General features: G+C 38.5%; 1 protein-coding gene across 3 annotated transcripts in view; it reads left to right on the forward strand.

Moving 5' to 3' along the window:
- The window catches only part of G3BP1 (G3BP stress granule assembly factor 1), a 24,943-nt gene extending 4,199 nt beyond the window's left edge, over window positions 1-20,744 (forward strand). The window contains exons 2-12 of one of the 3 annotated variants that reach the window (XM_085317919.1): window positions 9,435-9,548; window positions 10,782-10,863; window positions 11,235-11,408; window positions 13,143-13,233; window positions 13,796-13,889; window positions 14,271-14,478; window positions 15,091-15,192; window positions 15,874-15,985; window positions 16,402-16,527; window positions 16,618-16,748; window positions 18,187-20,744. In XM_085317919.1, coding sequence (XP_085174045.1) covers window positions 9,454-9,548; window positions 10,782-10,863; window positions 11,235-11,408; window positions 13,143-13,233; window positions 13,796-13,889; window positions 14,271-14,478; window positions 15,091-15,192; window positions 15,874-15,985; window positions 16,402-16,527; window positions 16,618-16,748; window positions 18,187-18,393 — 1,422 coding nt within the window. In that variant the 5' untranslated portion in view covers window positions 9,435-9,453 and the 3' untranslated portion in view covers window positions 18,394-20,744. The remainder of the gene's footprint in view (window positions 1-9,434; window positions 9,549-10,781; window positions 10,864-11,234; window positions 11,409-13,142; window positions 13,234-13,795; window positions 13,890-14,270; window positions 14,479-15,090; window positions 15,193-15,873; window positions 15,986-16,401; window positions 16,528-16,617; window positions 16,749-18,186) is intronic. The other 2 variants (XM_085317921.1, XM_085317920.1) reach the window with 2 other exon arrangements.
- Window positions 20,745-21,827: the final 1,083 nt, after the last annotated feature.

A 21,827-nucleotide genomic window follows, 5' to 3' on the forward strand; every position in this document is an offset into this window, starting at 1 on the left:
CCCCAGTGAAATGATTGCCAGCTTTTCTCTATCAACCCTAAGCTAAGGATGTGAATAGTTGCCAGAACTACTTTAGTGCAAARCAGAGGGAAGGAAGAATATTCCTTTTGGTTTTAGAGCCGTTCATTTAACATAGCAGTCCTATCTTTTCAGCAGTTGAGGGCTATACTTTTGGAAGTGCAGACAGGAACTCAGATCTGTGCAGGAATTGGTGCATATGCAGACTTCTGACTGTTTTGGGGGCAGCTGTTATCAGAGGATTACAAAAAATGCCCTTGTTTTTTTTTAAATAAAAGTAGTGGCTGACCTGTATGGCGAGACCCATGGCAGATTACAACTGGCTTACAAAGTTTTTCTCATGAAAATCCCTAAATGCTGACTGAGCTTCAGTTGGCACTTCTGAGTCTGTGAGAAAGTCAGTTTTCAATGGCTGAGTCCTTCCACAGAAGGAACTTAGCAAAGTAGCCTCAGTTCAGGCCTCTTCCCCCCCCCCCCTTTTTTTCTCTCCTTTCATCCCTCCTGCCTCAGGTGTCTCAAAAGACTATAAATTAAGATATCTGTTCTAATCTGGTACTTCAGTATGTATTAGGCAATAAAAGTTTAAGTAATRTGAACTTTAAATTGGTGTATTCTACAGCTTCCCCCTCTCTACTCTGTATTTCCTTTGTGTAAGGAGTGGGACACAACTTTTGATGACTTAAGAGATGCAAGGCTATACTGAAAAATCTGAGAACAGAAGTGAAACATTTTCTCATTCCACTATATTTGTATCATACATTAATTAAACAAAAAYGCTGCCTGTGAAATTCTGTTTTGATCAATTTGTAATAGAAGAAATAACTTAGATATGTCCCTTCTAAGTCTATGGGTACTTGTCTCCTGTGACACAAAACAGTAAAACTTTACAAAAAGCAATGCTAAATAGCTTAGTTGCAGTCTGAAGGGGAACAACTGAGGGTATTTGGCTGCTGAAAGATGGCCCTTGCTAGGTCACAGGCATAGAGCAGCTGTTACAAGTGTTGACTTATAATAAAATCTGTTCCTTGATGCTAATTCTGAGTAAGAAATCAAATGTATATGCTACTTCTCTGCAGAGATACTATCCTTTCTTTCCTGGTGTCCCCAGTTTCTCAACATTGCTGAATAGAAGTGATGATTGGATCAAAAAATAGAAAATTAGAAGACAGCTGAGAGCTTTAAAAAAGCAGAGTAGACCCTGTATGCAGAGAAGGCAAGGTGTTGAAGGGAGAATCTGAGGAAAGTAACTTGATGAGACCCTTGTAGTATCTCTCCCCTGTAATACTAAAACTTTAGGTTCTTTGGGCTGTGCATTTTGGGTTTGTTTTGTTTTCCTTTACTTTTAAGCTGAACTTAACTTGCTGTTTATTTTTGGACAGTAATAGGACCTTTATGCCCCTTCCTACTGAAAGGGTCTCTCTCTGCTTCCCAGGATCACTGCTCCCTGCTGCATAAGTGTATACGCTGGTCTCTGCTTAAGTTGTGCTTTAGGTTGGTCCTCTCTGTGTTCTCTCCCTGCTTTTGAACACAGTGCTTTCGAAGTTACTCCCCTTAAATGGTCACTGTTCGTTTAGATGTGGACTAATAGCAGTAAAAAACTTCATTTTTTCTTATTGTTCAGCTCTGCCAAGCAGCAAAAGAGGCACTGAATTTTCTCTACAAAGGGACAGACTCCATTGAATCTGTTTACTTGTGGTTCACACTTAGGCTTGTTAGGAAAAACACAGGCTGATTTCTACAATGACAGCTCTTCTGCAGCAGTGCATGGTTTGTTTATTTGTTTTCTTAGTATTTAAAGGGTTGTACCTTGCTGCTGGGTAAGGCTTCCCATCTGCTGTTGGTAAGCAGAGKTTTTTTTCAGCACTAGCATGGCAGTGTTAAATGTAATTTGGAATTATGTTTTATGTTTTGTAATAAATTTTCATTACACTTAAGAGTAGATACTTCCTTATCTCGATCATTTTGATACTTTGATTAGAAAATGGTTAAGCTTCTAATTCAATTTTCTTCTCCTTGTCTATCTGCTAACTGGAATAGTGCCTAGCTTTTTGATAGTGCCCCTTGTCAGTATGCTTAAATGAGCTTTAAAAAGGTTCAGGTATGGGCTCTGCCCRTCTGTAGGCTCAGGATAATAAGGCACAGAGTCATTTGCTGAAGGGTGCAGCATTCCAGTCCCTGACTGATTTATAGGATCCAGCTCTTTGGCATGTTTGAAGTACCCTATGAACTCAGGCACTGCCTCCCTTTAAGTTGCATGGTTGTCTTACGGTAGGCACTAGTTGCTGTAGTGAGTAAAAAAGATAGCTATTTTAATATTGAGGACCCAGACCCATGTTTTGTTAGGCAYTGGTTTTGAAAGAAGATTATTAATATAAAGCCTACTCTGTCTACATGCTGTGTTTAGCATTTGATGCTGCTCTGATCTTGCTTGAGGAGCRCCTGCTGCTAGAAGTTCCTAGCAAATAGCTATGTCTTGTGGACTACATCAAGTTTCCAGGAGATGCTAGTGAAAGTTGAGGGCTGGTAATCTCCCAATTTGAGGCAGATTAGATCTTTAAATGTTTCATTATTCATTGGATTACCCTATTGCTTAGCTTTTGGCCTCTTGCTTCCAAAGAGATTAGATGTAAAGAACTGGTGTGTACAATTTCAGTCTCTTCCCTCTATTGTAAAATAATGCTACCTTTTAAGATCACTTCACTCAGAACTCTTTCCCTCTAAGTCTGTCAAAATATTAAGAAGAGTAGCCAGTTGCAGGCAAGTAGCTCTCTGTAATGGCTTTTGCTTTATGTTTGCCTCTCAGTTAAGTCTGTCTTTTCTATATAGGGATTTAAGGCATACTGTATTGCTGTGAGACTGTTCCTTGTGACATTGACTAGTTCTTCCCAGTTGTTTGAGAGAACAGTAATGAGACCATGTTTTTAAAAGCAGTGAGTGTTTTGGGATTTCTGCTGCTCACCTATTCTGGCTGCTTTTTCAGCATTTCATAACTCAGGCTTGAGATCAACTACAGTCTTCCCCCCCACACACACACAGTTGAGGCTATATTTAAAATAAGGGCATCTCGCATCTTAGTGTATCTGGTATCTTGTGATGTTTTAAATATACATTTCCTTGAGAAGGTTTATATTACTCTTCCTACTTCAGAACAAGCTGGTGTAATGATATAAATCCCCAGTTGAGACAAGAGCTSTGGAATTTGCCTAGTGATGCAAGTTTAGCTTGTTTGTATTTTGTTATTTACTCTGTAATGGTTTGTATCATGGTTTACACAGGTATCAACTTCCTCTTCTCTAGCTTAGTCAGCACCAGTAGCAGGCAGTAGTCATGAAAAAYATGTAGAGAGTGGGAATTAATGGGAATTGTTTCACTTCTGTTGTTGATTAACTTACATATTCTATTTTATGCCTCTTGGGAGTAGTATTAGGGAGTGATTTTACTTGTACTGACTGTTTTTTCTTGTCCAAAGCAACAGTAGTAACTGCTTCTAATGCTGGCTGCTCCATATGGATAAATGATTTGTGGCTTTGAGCATTCTCACCTGTTGCTAAGCAACCTGAAGAAATCCCAAATGATACTTCATATACGCAATCCTATTAACTATTGACCAGATATTTAACTTCCAGTGAAATTTCAGATTTTCCAGCTGTGTAATGTGCTTATATGTAGATACTCCTTTTCTGTGTGAGTTTCTCTGGGCATTTCATTATTTTCAGAAAAACATCTTTATGTTAAGGGATTGGTATCAAAATGAAAGCCTAGAGTTGCATGAGAAGTTTGACCTTCAGGTTTAGAGGGCAGGAAGATCTTCATCTGGGGAGCACATAAATTGTATAGTTGCCTTTGTATAGTGAAAAATAAGAAATGTGATTGGTAGAAGTTGATTGGGATGTTGGAAATAGTGTAACAGCTCTGTGAAAATATGAGTGAGTTAAACCTGTAGTTAAAAAGGAGGAGGAAAAACTGTTTCAGTTCTGAAACTGCACCAATTTGTGGAGTCAGGGAGGAATGTAATATCAAATGAGTCAGCTTACAGTATACTAACAGCCAAAAGAAAGTGTAGAATGCTCTAATATTCCTGTCAAACTGTAATGCTTTGCAGTAACTTTTGTTTTTTGATTCACTTCCATTTCAGGATAAGAAATAGTCTAAGTAGTATGGAAGTGAAGGTGGAGAATGACAGCACAAGGATGGTGTTCAACCATGGCCACTTAGTATATGCTCATGATTAAATTTTGATTTATCTTTCTGTTAGCACTGTCACTTTTGTTGTCAGAAGGCTTTTAAAATAGCCATGCTCTTTAGGAAACGAAGTTTGGAATTTTCTGACTTCAAATTTGATTTCAGTTGATCCTGTCCTTTGGATCATTATATCAGTGTGTTCTGCAATGACTCAGAGCTTTAACACTGTATATAACATACATGGGGGAGAGTGGTGTTTTTTTTGTATACGTAGGAAGTCCAGGAGAAAGAAGATTCAAACTTCTCTGTCTGAGTTTTTTTTTTTAAGATAGCTAATGGTTAGTTCACTTTCATTATATAGCACTTTAAGCTCTTCAAAATATGCTAATCAATGCTAGCTGTTAGATGTTCTTTGAGCTTGTTCTTTGTCTGAATATTAATACGCTAATAGGTTTTGTGAGGCTAAATATAAACTTGCTAATATAGAATTTACACTTAATGGTTCTGATTTACATAACTACTTTAGAAATTCAGTGACTAGCACTGATTTTTTTTTTGTTAACTAGAAGCATTGTAACAGATGACTGAATTTGTCATCAGCCAGGTGACAACCAGTGTAAGGGAGTGTGTCTTCCATTAAATCTCTAGCCTTAAGAAAAGGGCTGGGTTTTGCTGCAGAACCATTGTAATGTTTGTTACAACTTGAGTTGACATTGAGTTACTCCATTGATCTTACATAGGTGAAATGATATGAATGCATGTTTCTGAGTGAATCTTAAATCATGTGGTCTTCAGCTTTTCCTGTCAACTCTTCCTTTTCATCATTATCTCAAATGACAAAAAATGTGTGGATAAACTGCTCAAAGGATTAAAGAGGTGATAGTTCAATTGCTTCATACTRTTTTGTTCTGTATAGCAAAAATATTGTTTGAAATATTCCTAGGCCAAGGAATAGGGGAGTAGTAATGACTTGTTCATGAGTAGTAGGGAGCAAGTATTCTCTGTGGAAATATACGGCTCATCATTCAGGTTGTGCTGGCTAGAGAACAAGAACAGATGGTAGCTGGCAGAATAGCAGCAGGTGCAGCAAGGGTAAAAACAGATTGTTGTCCTCTGATTAGGTCATGTAAAGGCTTTTCCCATTTCTTCTCAGACCTGCTTAATGAGAACTGGGCACCACGCTATTCCTCTTCCATGTTAAGAATCAGTTCTGATGGAGTGTGTGTGTGTGTGTGTGTGGTTTTTTTGTGTTTTTTTAACACCTTAACAGAGCTTCAGTTTTTGGCATGTAAATACACCTAGTTCTGTCAGCACAATGCAACTTACCTTCAGCACATCTTCAGTACAGTATTAAGACAATTCAGTAGAACATGAAAGTAGAGCATGGAAGATGACATGACTGCTACTTGGCTAATATGATGAGGAYTCCTTCACTTGAGACAAAAATTTGAAAAGTATAGTAAACTGAGATCTGAGAGCTGCAGGTAATGGTTTACCAATATGCTTGAAGGTCAAACTTTAAAACTTTGTTATAGAACCAATTGAAAATAATTTTCAGAGCCTGATTCAACATTTGACAGAATTGAATAGAAAATCTGCCTACTGTCATCATTAAGAATGAACTTGGATTTCAGAGGAAAGTGTTTCTTTATGAGGAAAATAAATAAATAAATAATCTTATGCCTTCTGGGGAGGTGGGGAATAGGGCTGTCAGGCAATTTCTGTGTGTTCTTTCATACAGAACTTGGTCAGACTGATCTTGGGGGACATGCTAGAACTGCTTTTATAATTGTAAGCATACAAAACAGGCAGGATTTTTGACTTCTGTGGAGCAATTAGGCTTGTATTGTCTTTTAAGCCAACTGGACCCAAGCGTGAAGGTTTTCACATCTGTCTGCCATTCTTACACTGCTTTGGTGTCATACTGCCCTCTTTGTAATGATGGTGTTTCACAAGGACTTTACAAGAAACAAATGTCAAATAAGAAAATCAGTGGTGCTCAAAGTTTATCCCTGTGGTATTGCTTTCCTTACTGTCTGATAATATCTTGTGGGGAATATATTGTAGCATGCAACAAAGTAGCATAGGGTTCATAATTGAGTTCTTTTCACTTCAGACTATGTTAGTCTTGGACATCTGTATTTTTGATGTATTACACTTAATAGACTTATTTAAAACCACAGATACTAGCAACTTCCTGCAGTGAAAGTGGTCTGCAGAATCTGAACATTTCTTGCAGGCCAGACCCAACCATAGTGTATCACTTTCCTTTTGGCATAGCTAGGTCTTAAAATATTATGAAATAACTGAAAGCTTCTTAATATATCAAAACCTTTTCAGTGGTAGTTCACTTCTGGTCTTATCTTTTCTGTACTCCTGTCAAGTAAGTAAAACTTCTTGTATGGAGTTGGTACATGTACCTCATACTAGGAGAGCAGGAGCTCATGTATGTGCTCTTTTGGAGCCTGTCAGATCTTTCTCCCCTATGTTTAATCTTAGGAGAAGGGAAAAAAGGCATTTCTGAGCCAAAATAAGTAGAGTTTGAATTTATTTGTTTTTAAATTTATGAACTGAAAAAAGTAGYGCAAATAACTGTCTAGTCATTTGTTGTTGAAGCAGAACAAAGCCCATTGTGCGTATAACTGTACTAATTTTTGCTGCTGCATTAAAGCATTCWAGTTGTATCTTGTTTTCAACCTTAAACTCTACTTCCAAGATAGAAATTTGTCCTGTATGTCCGATTAGGTTGGATGCTGTGCATACTGACCGTTGCTAGGAGCTTGAGTATGAACACATCCTCAAATATACTATCTGTAAGCTCTGCCAGAAGATTAAACATTAGTTTGTCTTTTGCTCACAGTATGTGGGGCACTAGACTAGACGACAGTTGTCTGAGGTGGAAGGAATTTGGCAGGTTGATTTGGACTTAGTGTGTAGCCAAGGCTGTCACCAACTCTTACATCTCTGACCAATTCTTCATTTTTGTAAGTATGTAGTCCAGGAGGGTACCCTTCCTTGTCAGGTCCTTGATCTCCTGTGTCAAGAAATTGTCACTCCAGAAACCTGTAGTGCTTGTATCCTGATGTGTTATGCTGCTAGCATATGCCGAGGTGGTTGAAGTGCACCCATTAGGACGAGGGCCTTTGAACATGAAGCCCCCTTCAGACAACTGAAGAAGTCCTCATCTATTTYTTCCTGATCAGACAGTCTATAGCAGAAACCCACCACAGTGTCACCSATGTTGGTCTGCCTACTAACCCTGACCCAGAAGCACTCACCTGTCACCATGCAGAGCTTCACATATAGAAGGATATACTCTCTCACATAAAGAGCAATTCCCTTTCCTCATCTTCTAGGACCCTCCATCATAAGGAGCCTGTACCCATCCATCGTGGCACTCCAATCTTACAAACTATCCTACCATGTCTTCCTAATACCAATGAGATTTTAGCCCTGTAAGTGTATACAGGCTTCTAATTCATCCTGTTTTGTTTTTTGTGCTGTGYGTCAGTGTACGGATGCTTCAGAAAGAGACCTTGATGTGCTGTCTTCCCCGAAAAGGGATGAGAGCTTTCCCCGCAATGTGGTCCCATAGGTACTTCCTTATTTACATGCATACAGTTGGTGCAATTCCACTTCAGCCTGTTTTTGTTGGTTAAAAGGTCCATTCAGTTTTTAGCACCTCACACCCTTTGGTTGCCAACACCATCCACCACTTCCTTACCTAATTGTTGACCATGTTGGTTGTGGGTAAGTCTGTTTACGTAGGATATAAAATGCTGTTCTGTGCAGTGACAAGAGAAAGCTTGTTCCAGCATAATTGTCAAGGCATACACTTTGCAATCTTCATCCTGATTAGTCTGTGCTAGAACACTACTTAATTTGATTKCCATTATCTGTTTTTTTGCCAATGTTGCCACTTCTTGGAGCTATTTCTTGTTGCATGGTCTTAAATAAAAACAGGTGAATGATGACTCCTGAGTTGCCTTTTAGAGGGACTCAAGTTTGGAACCTCTTTGTTTTGACTTGTGGGACATGGCTGAAGTCTGTACATATTGAATTTGCATACCATGGATTTGGGAAAGCCTTGTGTAAAGGCAAGGGGGTTAGGATGTCTGTAATATGAAGGAAGCTCTCATTTTCAAGTGTTACACCTGGTCTTTTAACTCCGTTTAGATAACATCTGCTTGACTTACTGCAAATGCCTTTGCCAGCTTTTTCTTTGTCAGCACTACAGAGCAGAAAAGTCAGCTAATGTRTAGTCTGTAACACATCAGCAGCAAAACTGCCAGCTAAGCTCCCATTCTGCTACCTGTCAGTATAATTGGCAATGGCATATGAAGCAAAAAACCTACTTTTGTTTCTATATTAGGAACAAGAATGTGATCTGGTATTGATATTTTTCCTCTATTGGTCTGAACTTCTTTTTATGTGTATTTGAAAGGCAGGAAACACATTTATGTGCTTTTTTTTTGAATGACTTGCACTGAAGATGTACATATTGTGTAATCCAGCTGTAAAGGCTTTTTTGTAATTTACAGATCCATTGAAATCAGACACATGGTAAATAGACTAATTTGTCCCTGGCTCTAGGTATGGTACTGTTAATTTGACTGATCTGTTGGATTTAAGTGATAAATGATCTGTTGAGTTTGGGGTAGCAAGAGAAGAGCAGTGTTCATTTATGTCCATAGCATAGTTATTTTAATGTAATCAGATATTCTTTTTAAATATGAGTGATAAGCTCTGTAGGAGTGCTGTGCTTTTTGACAAAAATAGATTGGACTTGCTTTGACCTTTTTAAAATACCCTTAATACAGTAGCATAGGCTTTGCTTTAGAACATCTGACTTCTAATTCTGATTGTGAAGTCAAGGGAGGTAACTAGAACTTGGATCAACTGTACATGACTTAGCCACCTAGCAAATCCTCTTGGAGAACTGTACTTGCTTGCCACCTGCTTTTTACTGAGGGTACGTAGGATAACTRAATGCTTGCATGTTGAGTTAAACTACCTTACCCATGCATCCTCTCGCACCACTGATTCTCTACGCAGCMGTCCTCTTTTCAGCACCAGTGATTGATGACTCTGAAAGCATCAGTTGAACTGATTATTGTGGTGAAACTGCTAATAGATTTTGTGTGCTTTACACTGTGATTATGTGGCTTGTGTTGTTAGTATGTGTACAACAGTGTGAAATATAAATGTTTTATGGAGCTTTTTATTGTTCTTAGTTTTCAGTTGACCAAAGAAATGGTGATGGAGAAGCCAAGTCCCCTGCTGGTCGGGCGGGAATTCGTGAGGCAGTACTATACTCTACTGAACCAAGCACCTGACTATTTGCACAGGTAAAACTCTGCATCACTTCATGATCTGTTTTTTGGGGGAGGAATGTTACAGGCAGTGAATAAATCATTTCTCTCTTCTTGGCTAGCTGGGTTTAAGATGAGTATTTAAAAATGGTTTATCCAAGACAGACTCAGACTGTAACTTGCTCGCAGTTTTGATCAATTGGAATAAAGCATGGATAATAAAGATCACAAGAAGCAGAAAAATGATATGAACATTAGAGAATACTGTGGAAAATTTACTCTGATTGCTATTGAAATGCTATTATACATGCATTAAAGTTTTTTTAATTATAAGCTAGAAGTGTCACTTTACATCTTTAGATGTGATTGATATAAATGGAAGTTGGATAAATGCTATGTTTTACTAAACATTTTTGTGGTCCATTTTGATATAATGCCTTCTGACTAGGGAAAAATGTTGAAAACTATTGTATGTTGCTGTGTGCCAGTAGTCATGTCAGTAGTTAGTTCTTAAAGGAAAATTACTGGAATTGTGATTATACAGCAAACTACAATCTGTTACCTAAATAAACTGTTCTTGTTCAACTTGATTGTTAGTCTTACATTACTAGACTTAGACTTTTGAAGACATGCTTTATTTTGTTGTGCTTTGAGTTGCTAGATAAGTGGTTCCTGAAACACTACTTCAAGTTTCTTGAATATTTGGAGACTTTTCAAAGTTATTCTCCATGTTGAACAGCTAATCTTCTCTATCCAGGTTGCAGGAAAGTTTTTTTTAGGCATGCCATAGATTACAATTCTAGCCTTGTATCTGCTGTCAGAATGGAGTACCATGATGCTTATGACACTTTACTTTCTAATCCTTCTGTTTTTAAAATGAAGATTTACCTGCAGTGTTTCCATTACTCTAGATGAAGAAAACATGCTTGTTGCTCAAACTTTAAACCAGAGCTTGAGAGAAGCCTTCAGCTCTGTGTTTGGAGTTTAGACCTTTTCTATAGAAAGAATGGGTCTGAATTACCTAGATCCCATGAGATTTTACACTTGGCTGTTAGTGCTTGGGCACCAGACATATCAGAATGCTACAGCTTAGAGAAGTGTGTGTGATTTATGATTTTTGTTTTGAGGAATGCAAAAAAGGCTTATGAARTTATAAGGCTGTATTGCAGTAATTCAGACAGAAAACTTAATAGTCATAGTGCATTCTTAGAGGCTCTGTGTTCCTACTCAACAAAGCATAGTGGTGGTAAAATATTTTCCTTCCAACAGGTTTTATGGAAAAAACTCTTCCTATGTCCATGGTGGCTTGGATTCCAATGGAAAACCAGCTGATGCTGTCTACGGGCAATCTGTAAGTACTTGAAAAACGTCCTGTTCTTGGTTTTGTTTCCCTTGTGGTTGAGATGCATACCCACATGTGATTCGTCACCTTTGTCTAAATGCCTCCTGTAGGAAAACTAGGAGAAACAACGGCCTAATAGTAAACAACAGTAGTTAGTCAGGATATATCTCCTTTCTAAAAGTTCATAATGTGAAAATATTTGCAAAGCAAACTTAAAGATCGTGCTGCCAAACTTTTCTCTCTAGGGTTTTGGAGTACAAGCTAAAACTAAATGTTTTATGTTCCTACTTTCTTTGGAAATGACTGTTTGGAAACCACTGACTTAGCAGAAGTAGCTTTTGCAGTGTAATCTATTTTCTGTTTCCTCCCCTCCACCCTAGGATATCCACAAGAAAGTGCTGTCACTAAATTTCAAGGATTGCCACACAAAGATCCGTCATGTGGATGCTCATGCTACTCTCAACGATGGTGTTGTAGTCCAGGTGATGGGAGAGCTCTCCAATAACATGCAGCCAGTGCGCAGATTCATGCAAACATTTGTACTTGCACCTGAGGTATGCTATATAGGGTGTTAATATAAGCCTACTTTCATGTCAGGATTAATATGCAGCCTGTTTGGTTCAATGTTGGAGTCCAGAGGGTTGGACCAGGAAGATAGTTTACCACAAAATTCAATGGTAGTACTATGTAGATTCTTTAAATTGCATTATTTCCGTATATTAATAGATTAACCATGAGTGTCGTCCTTATGGTTGTAAGCATCCTATTAGGTATCTGTAATGCTTGTGTGTTCTAAAGTTATTTTATCTTTGATTTGCCCTCCTAGCAACTGATATGAGAAAGGACTAGTGAAGGAAAAATATTTTCTGCTTTTTAAAGACAGACTCCAAACTTTATGGAATCAGAAAGCTTTAACTTAGGTTTGAGGTGACTTTCAACGTACAGTTCACATAATTGTAAATGATAGTGATGTTGCAAGATTGTTTTATTTTTCAGTTTCACTGTTTCTTCTTTGGAGCTAAGAATTGATACCTCGGACAGCAGAAGCTCTGGCTCCTGCTCTTTTGTTGTTATAAACTACCAGAATTAAAAGCGCTATATGAATTTCTTTCTATTGATCCATCTTGTGTGCAGTTATAGTTTTGAGCATGGCTGTGGTGTGTCTTTGACTTGCTAGTATAATGCTGTTTTTTTTTTTCCCCCCCTGAATAACTCGTTTTCTTGAAAGAGACAAGTTTGAGTGCATCTTTTAAGATGTGGGAAGGACAACTTGCTCAAGCTGTTCTTGTTTCATTATTACTTCATTATTAACATAATGAATTATGACCTCAGCAAACAGTGTTAAAGTAACTCCACGCTAGTTTCTCTGCTTCTAGTTGTGCCGTTGTACTAAGCTGTTAGTAATCAAGATGGCCTATGGAAGACTTAAGTTTTTGCTTAGCTTTAGCTGYCAATCTTTCTAGGACTTAACTGATAGGATCAATAAGACCTGGTTGTAAGGAAGGAACTTACAGCTCCTTTCTCAGCTGGACTGAGCAGAATTTTTGCTCCAGGAGCCATGTTGAGGTCTCTCTTTCAGAGTGGTTGTTGTACAGACTTTTTGCCTTCCCTGTAAACTTAAAGGTTATCCCAGTTTTTCCATTCCAAATGCTCTATTGCTCTTATGGTGGATTGGTAGCTTGCTGTAACAGTGCTTTCATCTTGGCAGAGATCTTGTATCCTTTTACTTTATCAAAGGTATTTTGCTTTTTACCATATCTCTGAAGGTATATTATTGATAAAAACAGCCATTGAGCAAGTTGTGGGTTTTCTCCTTAATCAGACTCTGAGATTTGACCATACATCTTGGTCCAGTGCATGGAACAGACATAAATGGCTCAAAGTAGACTTTTCTGCTTTCTCAGCCTTATTTGGCTGCCAGTCAGAATTACACTTATGCTGATCTGTGACTGGAGTTGTTCTAATTAATATTAATTACCCTGATGTCAGGGGATATCATCTGAGCTGTGATTATAATATAGCACTCTTTCCTAACTTTTGTGGAATGAGAAATACTTCCTCTGTTTGACAACAGGCTTCAGAGGCAGTTAAACTCACTTGAGTTGGCTGTCTTTTTCTTCCTGTTTGGGGATCCTTTGTAGGATTCACCAACTGTCCTGTTAGTACTGTCAGTGTCATGGGAGACAGACTGGTGTCATACTTTGCCACTGGTAGTAAACTTTGTAATGTTGGGAAGGGGTTTGCAACTGTTGTAGTTGAATCAGTTCCTCCTTTTGTTTTGTTTTAAGGGTTCTGTTGCAAACAAATTTTATGTCCATAATGACATCTTCCGCTACCAGGATGAGGTTTTTGGTGACTCTGACACAGAGCCTCCAGAGGGTAAGTACCAGGAATTTTTTGGATAGTTCTACTAACCTTTGTTCTTGGGTCTATTTCAATGCTCCATTCCCAGACCAGAGGAAATCCCTTTATTTTGAGACAGCAGATCAGCACTAAGCTTGGTGATCTCTTGGAGTTTTTTTTCCTGGTCTGTACTCTTACTTTTTTTTTTTTTTTTTTTACTATGCTATCTGCGTTTCAGCAAAGAGCTGTGCTAGAAAGATAGCAATCACCTGAATGTCATAACTCTCTTCCAGCTATGGCATTTTAAAAAAAAACTCTTGACCTTTTTTGAGTGGTAGTAATTGATGGTGTAGACTACAAATCTGTTTTTTTTAGTAGTTTGAAAAATGCTGTTTGACTTTGGTCAAAACTGAATAACTGAAGTGACAGCACAAATACTAGGAAGTTTCTATTTTGTGTCATGTCTTAATGGTGCTTCCTAACTGTACTTTTCAGCAGAGACTTGCTTCATCTGTGTTGTGGAAAGTGTGTTAGGTTAGCACTGAGCACTAATGATGTGTATGCTGTATTTTTTTTTTCTTTTTCTGACTTCACTTAGAATCAGAGGAGGAGGGGGAGGAACCTGAGGAAAGACAGCAGACACCTGAGGCTGTTCCTGATGATAGTGGTGCTTATTATGAGCAGACTGTCAGGTAATAATATCTTATTAGGTAAAGTCAGATGTTGTCTGATAAGTTTGTAGAACAGGTCTGTGGTCAAATAAAATCATGAGTAGCAGTAAAGTCATTCTTTGACAATCCAAGATTTCTGTTAGTAGGGCAGCCTAAAAAGCAGGTATTAAGCTGAATGCAGATTTCTCGGCTGATGTAATACTTTTGCCGTTCTGTAGAGTGACAATGAAGAACTTGCATCCCTGTGCAGTGTAGCCTTATTTAAAAAGATTACCTGTTTCCTTCTCTTGGATATGACGTACTTAACTTCTGAATATGAAAAGCAGCATTTCTTACCACATGCTAATGGAATGAAATGCAATATTGCCTTTTTGCTTGATTTTTTTTTGTGCTATTCTCTAGTAGCAATGACTTGGAAGAACACGTGGATGAACCAGCTGCAGATGCAGAGCCTGAGCCAGAGCCAGAACCGGAACAGGAACCTGAATCAGAGGTGCAAGAAGAAAAATCTGAGCCAGCACTGGAGGAGTCAGTTCCAGAAGAGGCTGTGGAGAAGAGTCCTTCTCCAGTTCCTGCTGAACCAGCTCCTGCAGTRCAAGAGGACTCTAGGGTAATGAAAATTGGTTGCTCCTTTCTATGATGTGATGATTTCATCAGTATATTTGACCCTACTATGGGGGTGGGGGTGTGTGTATATGTGTGTGGCTCCTGCACTGGTCCAAATTAGGCTCTTCATGAACAGTTGGCTCCTTCCCCTTGGCTGCTTTCCGATAAGTAGATAAAATTCTATTTAGTAACTGGTTGATCAAAATATCGAGACCTAAGCAAGGCTGCATATTATAAAAATAAAAAAAGCAATCCCCTTAAAAAAAAAAGAGGCATCTGTTTGTAAGGAGGGGTTCTGAAACTTTGAACAGGCCACAATCACATACTGAATGAAGATGTGACTTTATTCCTAGCAGGGGATACTTATCACTTCAGTTCTACATAGAATATAGAAATTGAATGGAAGCGTGACTGTGTTACTGCTATACTAACTCTTTTTTGAATTGGAAAGATTCTTAGAAAGTTGTGAGGAAACTGCTAGTGGCTGGATCCAGAATTTAAAATCTCAAACATCTTAACTTTGTTACTATTATTTTGAGTCTATTAGCTATAACATCAGGAATGTATTTCAGAAGAATAAAATCATCTCAATGAGTAAYAATCTTTATTTCTTTAGACATTTTCATGGGCATCAGTAACCAGTAAGAACCTGCCTCCCAGTGGAGCTGTTCCAGTATCAGGAATACCACCTCATGTTGTGAAAGTACCCGTCTCACAGGTAAGAATCCTGCACCAAGAGCCATTTACTGGCAAACTGGCTGGCAATAAGCTGAGGTGGGGGCAATCTAGTGAAATCTACTCACTTACCTGAATTTTCAGAGAGGCTCAATAGGCTTTTAAATTCAACATGTCCTTATAGACATTATAAAAATGTCATTCCTTTGCTTTCTGCTTGAGAAAGAATTTTCCTCCTGTTGGAGATAAAAGGAATATTCATGTGAATAGATACTGTGAATAGACTGTACCTGCTATCTAAAATGAGTGCACCCTCTTTTTAAGGTGAGGCAGCTTCTGTAACTTTTTTTTCCCCTTTGCTTGTTCAAGACTGTGGTTTTGTCAGTTTGTTGTAATAAATTTTATCTGCTTAATTRTTGCAGTACTTTGGACGCAGGCACTTTATTTTACATAATTGTGAACGAGGCAACTTAGGAATTTTAACTTAGTGCAGTTGAGTGRCTTGTTTTCTTTGAGAATACAAGCCATAAGCATATATGCCACAAGCAATGCAAACATACGTAAGCTAACATGCAGCATGTATTTTATAGCCACTGGTGAAAAACCTGAAATTAGCACTCCCCCTCATATTCAGATTATTAATAAAAATTGTTAGTAAACTCTGAAAGCTGAATTGTACTGCTATATCTGATTCTTGCCTGTTAAATTCTATGAATTTATGCAGCCTCGCCCTGAGACAAAGCCTGAATCTCAAACTCCACCACAGAGACCTCAGAGAGATCAGAGGGTGAGGGAGCAGCGAGCAAGCATCCCACCACAGCGAGGTCCTAGACCAAGTAAGAAAAGCTGGGAAGAATAAATTTTTTTGTGCTTATTTAATGATTTCAGGAAACAGTGTGATGGCTGATTAAAGTTTGGAAATGTCACCAACTGTGCTAGTAATTAAAAAAAATTGCTACTTTTGTAGATATTTTAATTGAGCTTGGCCTGAATATACCACATYTTGGAGCTGAATTTCACTAGTGTTCTCTGAAAAACCTAAGTTTCTGCTCAGGCATTTGATTTCAGTTAGGTGACAGTTATTCTTTAAAAACTTGCTAGAGTCTCTGTCTGTCTGTCTGTCTCTCTGTCTGTATGTAAAAATAGTTTGAAATCTGACTTTTGAAATGTGGTAATTCTGTCTGTGACTGACTCTTTTTGATTATTGTGGAGACTTGCTTTTCTTAAATTACATATTTTTTTTAACTTCAAGTTCGTGATGGTGAACAAGGTGATGTGGAAACTAGACGGATTGTGAGATACCCAGACAGTCATCAACTGTTTGTTGGGAACCTTCCCCATGATGTGGATAAAAGTGAACTAAAAGACTTTTTCCAAAGTAAGTTACTTGCTTTGCCATACTTCTCACGGGGTATGGGGGTTGCAGCCATGAGCGTGGTCAGCAGGACATTCTAATGTATGACCCAAGAACTTGGCTTTTCTCTTGCAGGCTATGGAAATGTTGTTGAACTCCGCATCAACAGTGGTGGAAAACTTCCCAATTTTGGGTTTGTGGTTTTTGATGATCCTGAACCAGTTCAGAAGATCCTTAGCAGCAGGGTAAATAAACTTCTAGTCAGTGTGCTTGTTGGTTTGTTACTAATAGGTAATGTTTTTTTTGTATTCCTCTAACAAGAAAAGATATTTCAGCCAATGCCCTTTTAATTCCATACACATCTTAAAGTAGGGATATTTCTTTCCCTTCTATCCTAAGGCTTGTAGAGCATTGCAGAGTGATGGAGCACTGGACCAGGTTGCCCAGASAGGTTGTGGAGTCTCCTTCTCTGGAGATCTTCAAGGCCCGCCTGGATTCAACCCTGTCTACCATGCTCTAGGTGACCCTGCTGAGAGGGGAGGTTGGGCTAGGTGATCTCCAGAGGTCCCTTCCAACCTTACTGATTCTGTGATTCTATGACTTCTACAGGCAAAAGACCTTCTGCCTGCTAGTTACTTGTAACTACTTAAGCAAATGTGAATCTATCTGTTATAGACTGATTTCAGTATCTTTTGAGCCTTTTTCCAGTGAAAAATTGCTGAGTTGTGCAGAAAGCAGGTAAACAGCTTTCAGGRAGACAGGATGGAGAGAATTGGATCCTACAAACAAGTAGGATCTTGGTTTTGAAAGTAGAAGAGGTTAAATGGGAGAAATTATACTAGTATTTGGATTGAAAAAATTCTGCTAACAAAGGCAGGAGGTACCTGCTCAGCTTGTCAGCTGTGATAGCTAATGCAAAATTTTCACCCTGTGACTGTATGGAGTGGTGTTAGGCAGTGAATTCACATGCAGCATAACAGCTCAGCAGTGTGCTTCCTTACAACCTAGCTTTTTACCAGACAGGGACTTCCTTTCTTCCTTACATCCTTACTATACTATGGTATTGCCACTGCATTTCTGACCTTATATTAAGTGGGGGAGGGAGCTAGGATGTGGATTTGCTTATTGCTTTGCAGATGAGCCTASTGTTTTGTGCAAACAGATGTTCTTAAACATTAAGATCTCACCTCACTTCAGTGAGGTTTCTTAAGTCACCACTTATCACTGCAGTTCTCAGTGTTGAGCTTGATACAAGTGAAAGACTTCACTAGCCTATTTGCCTGGGTGGCCTATGCATTTTTTTTTTTCATGCCAAAAGAAAAAATCAGCTGGGACTCTGCCCAATGGTAAACTGAATTGCCACAAACTGATGAAAGTAGCGTACTGTTAATAGCTTAATTCCTTTTAGAAGAGGTGTCAATGTTTAGTGTTATGCCTGAAATAACTTTTGAAAAGTCTCAAATGTTTTCACATGTGGATGTTTTTAATATATATTATCTTCTCCAGGAAAGCATAAGACTGGATGTGTACTTTAACCATAGCCATTCTGTCTCTATACCCATTCATAAAATGTTTCGCTTTGGATTGGAGAGAGGGATACAACAGTGCTGCAGGAATCAGCTTGACATTGTAGAGTTAGAGATGAATCATTAATGAAAGTATCTGTTCTGCTTTCTTTTGCAGCCCATCATGTTCAGGGGAGAGGTGCGTTTGAATGTGGAGGAGAAGAAAACACGAGCTGCCAGGGAGGGTGACCGCAGAGATAACAGACCACGTGGACCTGGAGGCACTCGTGGGGGGCTGGGAGGTGGGATTCGGGGGCCTCCACGTGGAGGAATGTCCCAGAAACCAGGATTTGGAGCTGGAAGGGGGATCGGGCAACGCCAGTGAATGCATCATGGATGTTGACATGGTGGCGCAAACCCTTTTTCCTGCAGATTTGTGAATTTCAGCCTTGGAATGTGGCCCTAGCCTGTTATAGACTGCTACGTTTGATACTATTTTGGCCCCTTTTTGTTTGTGTTATGGTTTTGTGATTTTTTTCTAGTCCTTGTCCCAGATTCCAACTTTGTGGAACAACGTTTTAGGAAAAGTGGATTTTAAAAGAACTGAATATCCTTACTTCAAACTTATGGACTGGATTTTTTTGGTACCAGTGGTCTTTCCTAAAGGAATGTTTTCTTTTTGTTTTTCTCCTTTTTTTTTTTCTTCCCCCTCTCTACTGAATTTGGGTGCATTTCAGTCAGTGGAATAATATTTCACGTGCATGTATTCAAGAGCCTGTAGGAAAATATAGTACTTGGCAAGTATTTCAAGGGCAGGAAAAAACTATTGATTTATCCCTTGAGGGTCATAYGAACATCCTCTGGTCTGGAGATATTGCCACTTGAAAAATTGACATTCATCTTTCTCTTTGTGGCGCTGTAAAAGTGGAATAATGAGTATCCGTAGAATCTTTTTTTCTTTTGATACATGATCACGGAAAGGAATTCTAACTACTGTTTTACCACTTGGAAATTTTGGATTGTGGGATAGGTTTTAAATGTCTAGAACTTGACTCTTAAAACACTTTTCCTGAACTCGTGAAATTTTTTATTGAAATAGGGAGTTTTTTCATGTTTAGTTTGTATTTGTATAAAAAAAAGCAAAATTGTTGTGCCTTCTATTTATCTCTCATTCCAGTCTTGGCAAATTGTTAAAAAAAAATAAAAATAAAAAAAATCTAGATTTGCTTTATCAAGTCAAGAGTATGTTGGAGTTCTTCTAAGAGAAGGAGGTTTCCCCATCTGTTACCAGCTTTGGTAGGTAGAGGTGGTATAGCTTGTATTCATCAGTTTGGTTGCATTTTTTTCTAAAAATAAGTACATTTTGGCTGCAGAATTTTGTAACAACTTTGATTTGAGGCTGCACGGGTTCTATTATAAATGTTACAAAAGTAGAACAGAAAAGTACTTTTTGTGTTGTTTTTTCTGCTGTGTGTGATAAGGAGTCATTTTGCAGTTTAGATGGGAATTTAATTCCCTGTTTCTGCCAGACCTGAAATAGATGGCATTTTTGTTGGAGGTGCAGCAGGTGCTTGTCCGTCCTGGAATTGAATAAGTTACTGAACATTCTCCAGCTCTGAAAGGAGATGAAACTGAAAATACAAAACTGATTTCACTTGAAGAGATCTTGTAAGATTGTACTGCACAAAACAGCATTCTTGCTTCTTATTTTTGTATGTAATGTATGGCATTCAAAATGACTGGATAAAAATGTCAGTCTTGAGTCGACACCAGACCCGAGCTCCTTGTAATACCTGAGAGCTGCTTACTACATTTCTTAAATCTGTGTCAGGGTTCAGTGTTTCAATATTTTTAACATATAATCTCTGTGCAGATATATATCTCTTGACTTTTGCTTGCTCTAAAGCTAGAGCAGAATTGCCCTGCCCAGAAGGGCAGATGTTGTTTTTCTTGTGCAGGTAATACCTTTGTTGCCGTTTACTTGCCAAAGCTAGTGGTTGAGTCTGGTCTTACTAAATGTCAGTAGAGTTTTGGGGTTTTGTTGTGTTTTGACTACATTTTCACTGTTTTGTTGTGTTACAGTATTTGTCCCTTTCCTGCTTATGAATGTTTCTCAGTTTAACTTGTTTACAGTCCGTTTCTGAAAACGTAAAACAAATGTCTTGGTAAACTGGAGGAGAGCTAAATGTGATAGCAATAGCTGTGGTGCCTGTCTCACTGTCAGCATACTGGAATACAAACTGCTTCCCCTTGTGGTGATAACTGGTATTGTCTTTTAAGAAAGCTTGCTGCGTTTTTACATCAGGATTACACAACGATCATCATGTGAGGTTGTACAACAGAAGTCTTTCACTGAAGTCTGTCCTTGTTGCTTACAATTCCTCCTTCTCATTTGTTGCGTTTCCAGTGCTTTTGATGTTAAATTCAAAACAACAGYAACAGATTGCACTTTGATAGTCCAAAGTGCTATTAATAGAAGCTTCTATAGCTCTTAACCAAATTGGTGAAAATATCCATGAATCTGAAACAATGCTTCTGTAATGGGAGTTGGGTAGTTCTGGGTTATTGTTATCTGGGTTGACAAAAGCTGAGGAATGTCAGTGAAGAATTAAAACCCATAGGGTGAAGTGTATACTTGTTTTCATATGAACCGGAATATAAGTATGTTAATAAAAGACCCAGAAAAGTGATGTTCTTGTCCAAAATGATGACAGGCAAAATAAAATATTTACATAAGTTTTTCTTGTAATGTCTTCTAAGAAGAAATGCTCTGAAAAGCAAACTATGGTGACAGCATCTTGAAATGAAATGATGTGCTCATCTGCATTTTGGTTGAGCTATGACTAGGTAATAACAAACAATACCAAAAAGGTCTGTTGCAAAATGTGATGTTATTGGCAGCTTTTTTTGTTAAAGCTTTAGTAGCCTCAAGTCTTGCTGACTTTTGCATTGAGTGTGCTGCTAGAATGTCAATTTTGTCTCTGCTAGAACATCAATTTTTTCTCAGTTTTCAGTACTTTACATGTTTTAATAATGAAGGTGCATGAATGAATTTGCCTCAGGTGGCTACAGTGAGCTAGGGTAGTTATGGGAAGGCTAGCCTCTAGTAACAACAACAACAAAATTTCCTTGTGGTGTTTTCTTTCCAAAAAGATGTAAGTGAACTTAAAGACCATCTGACTCCCTGCATACCTCTTCAAATTAATTTTAGTAGTGAGGGTTTGTTCTTAGYGGATGTATTGTTGGTATGCTAGTGCTCTGCAGAGTAGGAAGCTGAGAAAAGTTGGTCAGGCCTGTTTTAGACTGCTTTCCCACCCATTCAAGTCCCATGTATATTATAAGGGGGTTAAGTTTAGCTCAGTTGGTTAGAGCGTGGTGCTGCTAATGCCAAGGTTGCGGTTCAATCCCCGTACAGGCTATGCTGAGGGTTGGACTAGATGATCTCCAGAGGTCCCTTCCAACCTTACCATTCTGTGATAAGAACCATCAATGCATAACCCACCATGCTCTTAGGCAGGCTATGTTTTTGGCTGGTGTGATCTGGCTTCCGCTGATTTTAATCATCTATAACAAATAGAAAAAAGCAGTCTTAATGGAAAGCYGTATTTGATATTACCCAAAAAAGAATTGAAAGGCATACTGCCACTGATGTATCTTCATTAATTGGTTGTACAAGACTCCTATCWGGTTTAGTTCAGATCTCCTTTACCAATACAAGGAGAAACTCCTACCAATACAAGAAAATCTCCTGAAGCACTTTCAGCTTCACACAGTGGCCCCATGCAAGTCATCTGCTGCTTGAAAGTGGCATCCCTACTT

The sequence above is a fragment of the Rhea americana genome, unplaced genomic scaffold (assembly GCF_003343005.1).
Source record: "Rhea americana isolate MKP2758 unplaced genomic scaffold, rheAme1 scaffold_51, whole genome shotgun sequence".
Taxonomy (NCBI): Eukaryota; Metazoa; Chordata; class Aves; order Rheiformes; family Rheidae; genus Rhea; species Rhea americana.